General features: G+C 53.5%; 1 protein-coding gene across 9 annotated transcripts in view; it reads left to right on the forward strand.

The window, feature by feature from the left end:
* Positions 1-14,478, forward strand: part of PACSIN2 (protein kinase C and casein kinase substrate in neurons 2) — a 146,797-nt gene that overhangs the window by 122,434 nt on the left and 9,885 nt on the right. For 6 of the 9 annotated variants that reach the window (XM_009217430.4, XM_009217428.4, XM_009217432.4 and 3 more), the window contains 6 exons: positions 1,949-2,105; positions 3,952-4,187; positions 5,414-5,569; positions 9,656-9,831; positions 11,829-11,949; positions 13,511-13,516. In XM_009217430.4, the coding sequence (XP_009215694.1) occupies positions 1,949-2,105; positions 3,952-4,187; positions 5,414-5,569; positions 9,656-9,831; positions 11,829-11,949; positions 13,511-13,516 (852 nt within the window). The remainder of the gene's footprint in view (positions 1-1,948; positions 2,106-3,951; positions 4,188-5,413; positions 5,570-9,655; positions 9,832-11,828; positions 11,950-13,510; positions 13,517-14,478) is intronic. The other 3 variants (XM_003905654.3, XM_009217433.4, XM_003905656.5) reach the window with 1 other exon arrangement.

The raw sequence follows: 14,478 nt of genomic DNA on the forward strand, positions 1-14,478 counted from the left end.
AGAAATATCCTTTTCTTTTCCCTAAAGCTTTAACCAAGGGTTCTGAAAATCAGAGAGGTAAGCAGGTTTCAAGAGAGCCAAAATACATGATTTGATGTTGATTACCAATTTGAATACTGTTGGTAATAGACAGATGAAAACCAGCTCTGGGTCGTGGCTTCATGTCAACTGTCAAGGCTAAGTTAGGGCTGTGTTACCTCAGCTCCTTCTACCACCAGCTCGGCGATACTAAGTCGCTTGTTGGGTATTTTTTTTCGTCCTGCTGTCAATTTCAAAATGACAGTAAGGCCTCATTTTAAGGGAAGCTACCACATAATGTCACTTCCAGTGAGCTGTGAAAATGCTCGCTTTCGACTTCCTCATAGGAGCTGCTCGAGTATGGAGTGGACGCTCAGGTTCAGCTCGTGTTTTGACGAGCAGACGAGCTGCCAGCCTTGCCGGGGGAGGTCTTCGGAGGGAATGAGCAGAGCCGGAAGTCTCATCTGCCTCTGTAGAAGGCTGCCCAGGCTAACCACCTTCCAGGGGTCTTTACTGTTCACAAGGATTCTGGTTCTCAGCCCATCTAGCTCAGCCTCAGGGACAGCCCTTCCTCCAGATGCTGCAGCCCCTTTCCCTCCCCTTACCCATCTCTGCAGGGCCAGGCAAAGAGATTTTAGAAAAGGTAAAACTGACAAGGGGTTGACTAAGATTTTTGAAGGCAATGGGAGAAAAAGGCTGAAAAGAGATCATCTTTCTGTCATATTTCCTTTGGGTGCTCAAGTTATCAGTGACTGTATCCTTTCAAGCCAGCAGCTCAAAGAATGAAACATAGCAAACATTTTCATTTTCACCCCAAATTAGCCATTAACATTTCCTCAGTTACTCTTTTAATACTTATAACTTAGATGAACTAGTTTCTCTTTTCATATGCGAAAAAAGGCAGTCAAAACTCAGCTTAGCCCTGCAAAACCTTTGCCATCAAGACAGTCCTACCTGGAACGCTTTGAAAAACTGCCTTTGGGCCGAGCGTGGTGGCTCACACCTGTAATTCCAGCGTTTTGGGAAGCTGACGCAGGCGGATCACAAGGTCAGGAGATGGAGACCATCCTGGCCAACATGGTGAAACCCTGTCTCCATTAAAAATACAAAAATTAGCTGGGTGTGATGGCATGCGTGCCTGTAGTCCCAGCTACTCAGGAGGCAGGAGACTGAGACAGAAGAATCGCTTGAACCTGGGAGGCGGAGGTTGCAGTGAGCCGAGATCGCGCCACTGCACTCCAGCCTGATGACAGTGAGACTGTCTCAAAAAAAAAAAAACACAAATGCCTTCAACTCGAGCCTAGCCACTGTGGCTGCAGGATCTTGACTAACCATGTAACTTCTCTAAGCCTTTGTTTCCTCATCTGTAAAATGGGGACACTTATTCCTACTAGGTTGGGGAGACAATATTTGGGGGTATAAAACACCTAGCAGGTTGCCTGGCACATGGTAGGTGCTCAGGAAGTGGAAAAGTTTTTACGGCTATGATTGGGAAGTAATAACCCAGCACAGGATGGATGACATCAAAGCAGAAGGCTTTGGTTAGATGTCACCTACTCCAGGAAGCCGGACCCAGCTTCTCAGTCTGCATGAGGTGCTCTTATAGGTATCCTCAGCCCCGCCCCTTCTTCCATGATAGCCCTTCCTGAGCCAGTCAGCCTCCCTTCCTGACCCACGGCCCAGTTTCTGCTTGGTACCCAACCTAAAGAACATTGAGAAGCCCCCGTTCCCTGATGTGTATGATCTCATTAATAATAAAAATAGAGAGGTTGATTAACTACACGGGCTGCCTTTCAAACTCTGGGAGTGGGTTGTGGTAAACGTGACCCCAGGGGCACATCAGGGCCTGGTTGGCATGGAGGCCATTTGTGCAGCAGCCAAGGACAGGCTGCCCCAAGCCCCCTGCCTCCCAGCTAGTTGTGTCTCCTAGGTCGGGAACTACAAGCGGACTGTGAAGCGGATCGACGATGGCCACCGCCTGTGCAGCGACCTCATGAACTGCCTGCATGAGCGGGCACGCATCGAGAAGGCGTACGCGCAGCAGCTCACTGAGTGGGCCCGGCGCTGGAGGCAGCTTGTGGAGAAGGGTAGGGAGGCCCCGGCACAGGTCCTGTGGCCTGGAGGCAGCTATGCCCCAGCTACGGGCTCTGGGCACGTTGTGACCCTCTCTATGCCAGTTTTCCGTCCTTTAAGATTGGGGCAAGAGTGCATTTCCCAGTTCCAGAGCAGGGTGTGATTTTTATGGGGAGCATTAGTGTCCATCACCAGCAGGCACAGGCTCCGTGAACTTTTGTCCGCTTTCCTCGGGGACACAGGACTACAGCCCTTGTCATCCATAGGATACACTTGCCCTTGCCGAGTTAACTGAGAGCTCGGGTAAGTTCCTATCCTGTGGGAGGCCTTGCTGCTCGGCACCTTGGTTTCTAACACAGAGAGCCATTTATTTTTAAACTTGGCCATGTAGCAGGTCAGATAAGACTAGCTGGCAACACCTGGCAGTCTTTCTGAGTTTAAATTTTAAGGGAATAATTATAGGTGCTATATGGCGGAGGTTTCACCCCTTCTGTCCCCACCGAAAAGCTCAGAAGCTTCTGCATCTTCATCACTGCCACTGTTGTGTGGACAGGGGCCGTGTTTAGAACACACTTCCCAGCAGTGAAGGGGGAGCTTGACTGATTACAGGCTTTCCGGCACAGAAGCAGAGCAGCACGGGTTTCTCAAGGTGTGTTTTGGGGCAGGCTCTCCTGTGCTGACCAGCTGTCCTCACGAGCCAACTGGGGAGCCAGGCCCCAGGCGAACCAGGTCTAGTCCAGTTGCCTGTCCTTTCCCGTCATGCTGACACGGGTTGTGTGTGTGGGCTTAGCCTAGTCCTTAGGGCAGGGTGTGTGCCCAGGCTGTGGAGCAGGCACGTGGTGGAGGAGGGGCCTGGGGTAGGTCTGCTCCCTCGGTCGGTGGCACTGTCATCATTTCATTTCCACCTGCTCCAGCCCCTCTCCCGGGATCCAGCTGTCAGTTAGAGCTTGAGGTTTACAAAGCTCTGGTCCAGAGCAGGCTCCTGCTTCCTCCTCTCCTGCCTCCTGCAGGATGGGCTTCCATTCTGCTGAGGGGACAGTCTTCATTCCAGTGTTCTCGAGCTTGTGCTCAGAGCCAGGCTCTTTCTGGGAGTGAATGAACGCGGTCCTGCAAAGGGAGGCAGCACAGGTCTAGCCAAGGGCCAAGCAGGGCAGATAGGAGCCACGCCAGGAGAAGCGTTGGCATGATGTGGATGGGTGCCCAAAACCTGGGAGAAGCGTCTGCTCACTTCAGAAGGTCCCCCCTTCTTTGGCCACTGTTAAGTAAATTAAGACTTCTAAGATGTGGAAATTGGAGTTTTTAAAGAGTTCAGTGGCTTTAAATAAAGGAAAGGCATGGCCAGACGCAGTGGCTCACGCCTGTAATCCCTGCACTTTGGGAGGCTGAGGCGAGTGGATCACCTGAGGTCAGGAGTTTGAGATCAGCCTGGCCAACATGGTGAAACCCCGTCTCTGCTAAAAATACAAAAATTTAGCCGGGCATGGCGGCGGGCGCCTGTAATCCCCTACTTGGGAGGCTGAGGCAGGAGAATCACTTGAACCCGGGAGACAGAGTTTGCAGTGAGCCAAGATCGCGCCACTGCACTCCAGCCGGGGCAACAAGAGCAAAACTCCATCTCAAAAAATAAAAATAAAAATAAAGGAAAGGGATGTAATACCCCAATTTTCCTAACACGAGTGGCAAAGCAAATTCAGCTTCAGGAACTGAAAAAGGCACAGAGTCCCTGAGAGAAAAATATCTGAAACCCCGAAAGGAAACCCTCTGTGGTCTAAATGCCCACATGGAACAGCCAAGGTGTGAGCAGAGGAGACCCCACCATGCCCCGCGCTGAGTGACCCACAGCTTTTCTCCCCTGTGCAGGGCCCCAGTACGGGACCGTGGAGAAGGCCTGGATGGCCTTCATGTCCGAGGCAGAGAGGGTGAGTGAGCTGCACCTCGAGGTGAAGGCCTCGCTAATGAACGATGACTTCGAGAAGATCAAGAACTGGCAGAAGGAAGCCTTTCACAAGCAGATGATGGGCAGCTTCAAGGAGACCAAGGAAGCCGAGGACGGCTTTCGGAAGGCACAGAAGCCCTGGGCCAAGAAGCTGAAAGAGGTACATCTGTCCTGCAGGCTTCCTTGCCCGGCCTCGCTCTGCCTGGCACCTCACCAGCAGCACCCCCTCCTGCACCCAGGACTTTCTGCTACTGGCTCTAGGCACAGGAGGCCATTTTAGGTTTTTCTCCTAAAATTTCAAGTAACATTGATACCTGTTTTTCTAAAAGTAGCAACCAAAACCAGAGTTTTGTTGAGCCTTGGCTAATTGGAGGCTGTCATCTGTCCACCCCAGCCCTCCGCTTGTGTGCCCCGCCCCTGCCTGCAGCCTCGCCCCCATTCCCTGCTGGAATGGGCTAGACGGTAGATGTGCCACCCCCAACACCCAGCTGTTCTCTGGCCCTGCACTGCCTTCCTCCTCCTCAGAATCATCCAGAACATGCCTCTGTCTTTCCGGATGGTTTTCTCTGTGTCTCCTTTTCTGTGTTTCAGCTTTTGTCGCATCTCCTTTCTCTTCTGTTTTGTCCCTGGCCCCATTCATAATGAAACTGTCTATGTCTCATGAGGCCTTTGCTGTAAACTCCTCCTTCCCTCTAGAATGAAATCTGTGGCTTTGGCTCAAATAAGGAAGGATCTATTGAGAGAGAGAGAGAGAGAGAGGGGGGAGAGAGAGAGAGAGTGTGTGTGTGTCTGTGTGTGTGTGTGTGTGTGTGTAAAATAGCCATTAAAACCAGAGGAAATGTGGCCGATCACCCTGCGCCCCCTCCCCACAACCACCCAGTATAGTCCTCTCGCTCATGCTAGGTTCCTCCTTGGAACTTTCTTTGTATTCGCTGATCCAGCAGCCTGGCATGGTCTTCCTGGGATGTCCATAACCCCTCCATGTGCATGTTCCATGTCATCTCAGTGGCTTTCTCCACCCACCCCATGCTCCGTCTCTGTTGTCCTCCCCAACACTTAATGCCCTCCAATTGACTCTGGCATGTAACTTTTCCTGTACTGTATCTGCCTCCCACAACTCAAATGAAAGCTTCACAAAGGCCTGGGCTCTTGTGTTTCTTGCTGTATCCCTGGTGCCTCGAACCATTCACGGGGCAAGCAAGTGCTCCGTGAATATGTGTTGAGTGCATTCCTGTTGTGACTAGTTGCTATGATAGTATACATACAATTTTGTACCTGCCTTTTCCTCCCCTCTTGGTAGCACAAGCATTCCCATGGTCTGTGTAACCTCTAGTGAGATCCGGAACTCCCAGCGACATGGCATTCAGGAACTCATTATCCCTGTAGGTAGAAGCAGCAAAGAAAGCCCACCATGCAGCGTGCAAAGAGGAGAAGCTGGCTATCTCACGAGAAGCCAACAGCAAGGCAGACCCATCCCTCAACCCTGAACAGCTCAAGAAATTGCAAGACAAAATAGAAAAGTGCAAGCAAGATGTTCTTAAGGTAAATTGTACACTTGTTTTTACACGTCGAGTGTCACCGTGTCAGTTGATCACATGTCTGGCACATAGTAAGCCTTCTGTAACTGCTTGGGTGATTGGGTGGATAGAGGGATAAAGAACCAATGAAACACACCCCTGTCCTCAAGAAGGCCACAGGTGAGTGCCCTAGCACCTCACCTCACCATAGCCACTGTACCTGCTCAGTTGAGGGGCAGAGCCAAGCTCTGGGCAAGCTGAGGGAAAGAGACAGCTCTTTGTGCTCAGAGACACAAGGACAGCTGGGATTGCTGCAGGGAACTGCTTGTGCCAACATGGGCATGGCCAGTGGTCAGTGTGAATGGGCATGGCCAGTGATGAGTGTGAATGGTTGTGGCCAATGGTGGGTGCGAATGGGTGTGGTGTGAGCTGTCATGGAGGGTTACGAGGACCAAATCGCCAGTGGCCTGGACAGCCAGGCTGAGTAAGGAGCTTAGGATGCTGCTGACCAGGAGCCACTGAGGAAGGCCTGAGCCTGGGTGGGGTCAGGGAGGAGGTGAGGAGGGTGAGATGGTTTAGAAGGTTTGCTCTGCTTGTGTAGGGAGAGGGGCTGGAGGCAGAGACCTGGGGGAGGGACTGTAGGCTGGGAGCACTTGTCTGGGGAGCCAGGTGGGAGGGGGGATGGAGGTGCCCCGCAGTCTCCACAGTGACAGGCCGCAAGAGTGAGGCAGAGGTTATGGAGCCAGGGGTGGCAGAAGGGTGGTCTCTGGCCCACGAGAGACCGTGACCAGGCACTGTGGCATCCTGGGTGCCCTTCCATTGCTGTTGTGAAGGGGAGATTTTCCGCCCCGGTGGGTGAGTGAGAAATCACTGTGTCAACTATGAAGTGCTCCGCAGATGTCGACAGTGATTCTGCCTAGAAGGTCCTGGAGTCACAGGACTTAAAACCAGACAGCGTCATCGTCTTGTGATTTAATAGTTCACAGGAAGGGAGGGCTCAGCCCTCGGCCCCACCTCCCCTCCTTTGCTCAGCCATGACAGGTGAGGGCTGGGGGGGTGCGGTTGCCGAGGGCCTGCCCTGCCTCAGTGTTTGGAGATGAAATTCCCCACCAGGATTTGCAGAGAGAGACGGAATGAGGTAGAGAGAGGCTGCACTCCAGGAAGAGGACATGGGCAAAAGGGAGGCAGGAGGCCTAAGCTGGTTTCACCACCCACTAACCTTTCCCAGCCCCTGTCAGTTAGGTGGTGGCATCCCTTTTTTGTGAATGAGAAAACCAAGATCAGAGAGGTTAAGTCGTGCCATCCAGCAGGTGAGAGCAGGAACTTCTGACCTCAAGCCCATACATATGCCTATGCCCTTTCTCCACTGTTCCTCACTGCTATGCTGTCGGCATAGCAAGGGGAACCCGTCATCTACACGTTCATCACTCCGACTGAGCGTCAGAATCCTCTGGGAAACCCCTCTCACTCCCATTGCTGGAGCCAGGAATCTGGGCTTTTGAAGCAGCCCAGGTGCCTCCATGGTGGGATCAGGTGAAGAGCCTGGAACCAACTACTGAGTGCGGGGCACGTGGGCTCAAGAAGCACAAGGTCCCGGAGAACTCTCCGGCCTTTGCTAGAATCCCAGGGAATCAGGTGCCCAAAAAGGTGCCTAGAAGAAAGATGGGGCTTCTCCATGTTGGGCGGGGCCGTGCCTGTGTGAGAGAAAGGGAGACGGAGATGGAGAGGAAGAGAGGCCTTTCATGTTTGACAGCCACCCAGAACATCAACTCAGGCTTTGCAGAACAGGCCCAGGGCGCGAGGTTGGACATAAGCATCTGGCAGGATGAATGGGACACTTTGCGGTGGGTTCCCTCCTGGGGCCCTCCCTGCCTCTGTGGTCTGGCCAGTAACTGCAGGATGTGAGAGGTCCTTGTGGGCCTAGAGCTCTGGAGAGGAGGCCAGTCCCTCCCCAGCACCCTTCTTGACGCAGTTTCCAAAATCCAGCACACAGCCTGGGCAACGTAGTGAGACCTCATCTCTACAAAAAATTTAAAAATTTAGTTGGGTGTGGAGGCATGTGCCTGTAGTCCCAGCTACTTCAGAGACTGAGGTGGGAGGATTGCTTGAGCCCAGGAGTTCGAGGCTGCTGCGAGCTGTGGTCACACCACTGCACTCCAGCCTGGGTGACAGAGTGAGACCCCATCTCTAAAGTAGGTAGGTAGGTAGGTAAGTAGGTAGGTAGGTACATACATACATACATACATACATACATACATACATACATACCACTGCTGACTGGATGCACATGTACTTTCATGTTTCTTATCAGCCATCAACTACGTCTTGGAGCATCCATCAGAAAAGAACTTTTTGCATTTAGTGCGAAAATATTACAATCCACCTAAGGGTGAAGGCCACCTTTTGTTTTACTCCATGGGTATTCGTTGAGAACTTTCTATGCCCTGCAAGGGGGTTTCCAGAACAGTGATGACCCTGCTCAGTACCTGGCCTGTGCTGGGGGCAGGACTTGGGGCCAGCAGGGTCGGCACAGGCTGAGGGCAGGGGTAGTCCAGAGGTGGAGCATCTTGTTGCCACTAGTACCCTGAGAGCTTCTGGGAGGCTACTGTGTCTTGAAGGCTCCTGAGATGGGACTGCTGTGTCACTTAAGCAGTATCCTCCAGATGCCGGGCGCTGAACCCACAGCTGTGTGTCTTGGGCTTCTGAGCTAGGCTCCCATTGCAGGGCTGCCAGGTAGTGGGCACGGGCAATGTCAATGGCGGTGGGGAATAGGAATCACCACAGCGCTGTGGAGCTCTCTTTCTGCTGGGCATGCCCCAGCCCTGGCAGGGGTGGCCTTTTCCTGTAGGCACAGAGGACCCAAGCCCAGCCATCTGAGGAGGCTGAGAAGCAGAGCAAGGACCCGGATACCAGGAGAGGAGAAAGGGGCAGGAGTCAGGGCCCTAGAGGGCGGGGTGGGACCTGGTCTCAGGAGACTGCGGAAGGCTTCAAGGAGAGGAGTTGCTTTGGAGCCTGAAGCGGAGTCTCCCAGGGCCCTGAGCCACATGAGTCAGAGGCGAGCATCTGGGAGGGGAGGAGGGGAGCCTCATGGGCAGGGTAGACTCAGTCCCAGCTGGGGGCAGAGCGGGTGCCCCATAGGCTTGCAGTGGCTCAGGAAGCACTCCATCCTTCCTCATCCTTCCTTCCTTCCTCAGAAGGCCCTGCATATGTTGTTAGGGACAGCAAAGCTTAGACTCGAGTGGAGCCCGTGACTACCCCCATAGTAGAAAGAATTGCAATAAATAGGTGGCCCCAGCCCTGCTATCGCTCACCCACCCCAGGGGGCCCAACACGACCATGATCCCACCAACTAACAAAACCACCTGGTCACCAAACTGGTGGCCCTGCCCCCAAGATGAGGGGTGAAGGGAGGCCATTGACCTCGAGGCACATCCCCACCAGATGAATGTGCCCACTTTAGCCACATCTTCAGAATTTCACACATTTTCTAGCTGCCCCTCGATACTCTTGAGATAGGCCACACCTGCTTTTAACATTTCCTGCCTTGCAAAACCCCTTCTTGGGACAATCTGGGAGGGAGCAGCTATGTGAGGGGGATGGAGTGGGCTGAAGGACAGAGGAAGGAGGACTCTTTTTGAATGCCTTCTTCCTGCAGCCCATCATTTACATATCAGAACACTGTGAAGGAGAGAGTGTCCTCATCTGATAAAGGACAGTGAGGCTCCAAGAGAGCTGCAGGATTCAGCCCCAGCCCCACCTTTTCTGTGGGAGGCTTGAGGGTAGCCAGGCACAGCCCTTCCCCACAGGGAAAAGAGGACATGGGCGTTTGGCACACTCAAAACCACACACACCAGGCTCTGGGGAGACTGCCCTTTGCCGGCATCTACCTCTCTGGGCCTTGCTGCAGCTGAGAGACCGGGCAGATGGCAGGAGTGTGATTTACCTTGCAGGGGTGGAGGGACTGGGACTTGAACTTGAAGTCTGTCAGAAGCCAGAGCTCCTGTTTTTTCTTTGCATTGGAATCTGGGGAGGCCTGAGACACTCCAGGGGTGGGGTGAGCCAAGGGCCGAATGGAAATGAACCTTTGTCTTGTGCCTGGATTTTCCTTTAGACCAAAGATAAGTATGAGAAGTCCCTGAAGGAGCTCGACCAGGGCACGCCCCAGTACATGGAGAACATGGAGCAGGTGTTTGAGCAGTGCCAGCAGTTCGAGGAGAAACGCCTGCGCTTCTTCCGGGAGGTTCTGCTGGAGGTTCAGAAGCACCTAGACCTGTCCAATGTGACTGGGTAAGTTTCCTTTGAGCTAAAACACACATGTCGTTGAAGTCAACGGAAAGTGCTTTTGAAGCAAACACAGATGCTGCTCCCAGGTTTGGGATGGCGCGTTTGTCAGGAGGTCTCCTCACCACCCTCAGGGCCTCCTGCTTCTCTGTAATCTGCATGGCAGGGAGGGCCCCTCTGCTGAGCGTTTCTGCAGCTGCAGGCATGGCTGGCTGGACCTGTGGAAGGCCTGGCTGACCCAGCCAATTGCTGGCCCAAGCAGATAAGGCCAGGCCCACTCTGCCAGCTCCACGTACGGGTCTGGGCAGGAAGGGAGATTGCCCTTTCTGGGGCCACAGCTAGGACCAACGCAGCTGACTTTGCTTTGCTTTGCTTTGCTTTGCTTTTCCTTTTCTTTCCTCTCCTCTCCCTCTCCTTCTCCCTCTCCTTCTCCCTGTCCCTCTCCCTCTCTCCTCTCCCTCTCTCCTCTCCTCTCTTTTCTGACAGAGTCTTGCTCTGTCGCCAGGCTTGTGTGCAGTGGCGTGATCTCCGTTCACTGCAGCCTCCTCTGCCTTCCGGGTTCAAGCGATTCTCCTGCCTCAGCCTCCCGAGTAGCTGGGATTACAGGCGTGAGCCACCGTGCCCAGCCGCAGCTGGCATATCTAAGATCCACTGGGGGTGAATCTGGCATTTCTGGGCTGGTTGTGCCTGGGACAGTCTTTCTTTGAGGCCCTTTGTGATCAGCTGACTGCTTAGTGGCTCTCAGCCCCCAGGACAGCACATACCCTCTGAGACATGGCTCTGAATTGTGACATGGAAGCTGTGCTGTTTGTTCTGTGCTTTCCTCATCTTTGCTTCTGTGATGCCTTCACCAGGGCAGAGGTCCCGGCTAACTCAAGGGCATGGACTACTGTCATCCATCTAGCAGAACCATGTAGGGACGCATCACAAAAACACATTCCTTTTGTCTCCCTCTGTATAAAAATCATCAAAGGCAAGTTATTGCACCACTGTTGCTCTGCCACCATTCCATTTTTATGACAGTTTTGTAAAGTGGGTGGCACTGACCCCATCTTATCGATGAGGAAGCTGAGGCTGGGTGAGATTAAATGACTTGCCCGAGGCAGCTCTGCTGGCAGGAGCAGGGTGGGGCTGGCCTGTGTCGGCCTCTTCTGCATGTGGAGTGACTTCCATCATGCGGAGGCTTGTCTGTCTCTGTGTCTGGATTTCCCCCTTTTAATACAGGCACCAGTCATATGGATTAGGGCTCCTGCTAATGACCTCATTTTACCTTGATTATAAAGACCTTATTTCCAAATAAGGCCACATTCCGAGGCACTGGGGTTTGGACTCCAGCATGTCTCCTATGAAGGACACAACTCAACCCTTGATGGTTGTGTCCACTCAACAGAGGAGGAAACCGAAGCCCAGAGAAAGCACATGACTCACCAGCCATAGCGATTATAAGTGAAAATATCAGGTCCAGCGGTGATCCATACTCTTCCCCCACAGGGCAGCTTCCTAGGAAGGTGAGCCAGTGATGGCTGCCAGGTGGAAGGCGGCCCCCACCGCATCTTGGTGGGTGTGTTCAGCACTGGGTCATCTTCACACTCTGCATTTGCACGTCTGGGTATAAAGCCTTTCTGACAGATGAGGAAGGAGGGTTACTTTCTAACACCCTCCAGTTTTCTCTTCCTCAACTCTGGGCCTGGTTAAATGGGAGCACACAGAGTGGTGGCCCACGCAGCCCACCTGCTGGTGCCTTTTGCATATGTGACACAGAGCAGGGCTCATTCATTGCCACCTGCTTTGCTGGTTTGATTTAAAGCTCATTTGTCAGAAGCCATCTGTGCACGTGGCGGCCCGTGATATTCCGCCCGAGCCAAGGGAGGAGTGTTCTGGCTCTGTCTGTGAAACCACCTCACGGGGCAGAGACCACGGGACCTGCTCTGGCTGGCACTGGGCTGAGACAAATGGTAGCTGGCCCCTGCCTTCTAAAAGAGCCATGTTTCCCTCTGATTTAGCTACAAAGCCGTTTACCATGACCTGGAGCAGAGCATCAGAGCAGCTGATGCGGTGGAGGACCTGAGGTGGTTCCGAGCCAATCACGGGCCAGGCATGGCCATGAACTGGCCACAGTTTGAGGTAAGAGGAGGGTGTGCCCATGACCTCGTTGGCCTGGAAGAGGACCTGGGCCCACAGAGTTGGTAGACGATGTCCTCATTCTCATTCCAGACTCTATGTTGGTGTTTGCCCTGTTTATCAGGCAGTCTTTAGGCATAGCTATAGTACAGACCAAGTTCTGGCATAGAGTCCTGGGGGGCTGCAGGCATTACCAAAGGCCTTCTGAACCTCTTGGGAAGTTGCAGTTATGTCCTCTCTAGTTGGCAATGTTTGACTGTCACTCTTTGGCCACTGGCATTCCCTTCCTTCCTAGTCAGTCCCAGGAGCCGCAGGCACACAGGACCTCAGGTCCCTGATTCACCCTGTGGAATGGCCGGGAAGGGAGCAGCCACAGTGCCCCCCTCACAGTGGGCCAGGGGAGGGGAGGTGGTCTCAGTGGGCAGCCCTCCTTACCCTTCCAACAAAGGACTTTTCCCTACTCCAGGCAGTAAATTCAGTGAATCCTGATTCAAAATGAACGTTCTTTTTCCATCATGTGGGTCTGAGCCTTTCATTATCTTTACATTCGAAATGCAAGGACTTGGGGATCTCAGGACTCACCTAGGCCTAGGATTGGTCACCAGGCCCCACCTGGCACCCTGAAGGCAGTGGGTGAAGGTCCTGATGCCCCTAAGGCTGAAGCACGTGGCGTCAGCTGCCCCAGCGGGGATGCTGAGGGCAACTACCTCTGCCGTGGGCATGGACCTCGTGGCTTCCCCGACTCAGCAGCGGCCAGAGCCCGGGCTGCATTCAGATTCTGCTCATCTCTGACCACCTATGGGAAGCTGAGCAAACTATTCACCCTTTTTGTGACTCGGTTTTCCCACGTGTGGAATGGGAATGACAAGAGCACCCACCTCCTGTCGGGGGCTGTTGGGGAACATGGTGACTTTGTCCATGCAGGGCTGTTGACCCAGGCCCACCCCTCAGAAGCCTCCTGGGGCCTCGTAGCCTGCAGTTTTATCAGTCCTTACTCCTGCATTTCTTTTGTGGCCCTTAACAGGAAGGTTTCTCCAAATGACAGCATGGGCCCTGCCGCCGAGCACTCCCCTGTGCCAGCCCAGGACTTGCTCCCAGTAGGAGGCTGCAGAGCAGCTGTGCCCCTTCCACAGAGGCACTGGGAGAGCATGGAGGGCCAGAGCCTTCCCGAGTGGAAGTGGCCCTAGAGGGGACAGCACAAAGCGCAGCCTCTCCTCTGGAGCCACACACCAGGAAGCCTCGGCTGATGTGTTTTGTGCACAGCTGGGGTTTCACACAGTGAGGATTTGCTGCTCCCGGAGTGGCACAGGAAACCACCTGTGAAACTCACTTGGGTACCTTAGAGGTGCCCATTATACCCAGAGAGGGGCACAGTGGGGAGGACTATTTGACAGTCTGTCTCCTGGAGGGTGTCCCAGCCAGAGCCCAGGGGGCCCTTCTCTCTGTGGGTCCACTGACTGGGAACCAGCCCCTGTGCGTTCCTTGTCCGCACATTTGCAGCTGTTACAGGACCATGCCTGACTTTCTCTAATGCAGTTCTTTGTTTTATTTTTCATGCCACAAGGATGAAGTAAGTGTCTGCGTTCGGCTAACTCATAGAGTGCCATACGCCGTGCAGGGTGTCTGTGGCCCTCATGGGTGTGTGTGCTGCCCCTGCCAGGCTCCTAGCAGTTCAGCTGAGGCTGCCCTGCTGTCAGGGGTATTGAAAGCCGGCCCTTCCCTTCAGCACCAGCTTGGTATTGATCCCATTGGCCTTTGGAAGCTGCCTGATCAGGATGAATTTATATTCAGAGGTCACTGTGGAGAACTCTGAGGTTCTGATTGAGTTCTCAGTCAACCTATTACAGTCAGAAAATAATTAATAGACAAAAAGGTGACCCAGATTTAGGATCAGGGGCCCAGGTCTGCCACCCCCTCTGCGTGGGCAAGTCACGTTGCCTTTCTGGGCCTCAGTTTCCTCATCTGACAAATGGACAGGTTAGACAGGATGCTTCTGAGTTGGCTTCCAACCTAAAAGTTCTGGCCGGGCGCGGTGGCTCAAGCCTGTAATCCCAGCACTTTGGGAGGCCGAGACGGGCGGATCACGAGGTCAGGAGATCGAGACCATCCTGGTTAACAAGGTGAAACCCCGTCTCTACTAAAAAATACAAAAAACTAGCCGGGTAAGGTGGCAGGCGTCTGTAGTCCCAGCTACTCAGGAGGCTGAGGCGGGAGAATGGCGTAAACCTGGGAGGCAGAGCTTGCAGTGAGCTGAGATCCGGCCACTGCACTCCAGCCTGGGCGACAGAGCGAGACTCCGTCTCAAAAAATAAAATAAAAAATAAAAGTTCTGTAAGTACGTGTGAGCAGAGCTGTGGACTCAGCCACACCAAGTTTTAATCAAAGTTGTCTGGTAACCGGTGGAGATGTCGGTGAAGGAGAGCTCATTAAACACCTGCAGGCATGCACAGACTCTTCTAGAAAATCAAGACACAGTCTCCATTCATGATTTTGCCCTAGTCCATTTTCCGTGCAGCTGGTGAAGCCCGTTCG

Source organism: Papio anubis, chromosome 16 (assembly GCF_008728515.1).
Source record: "Papio anubis isolate 15944 chromosome 16, Panubis1.0, whole genome shotgun sequence".
NCBI lineage: Eukaryota > Metazoa > Chordata > Mammalia > Primates > Cercopithecidae > Papio > Papio anubis.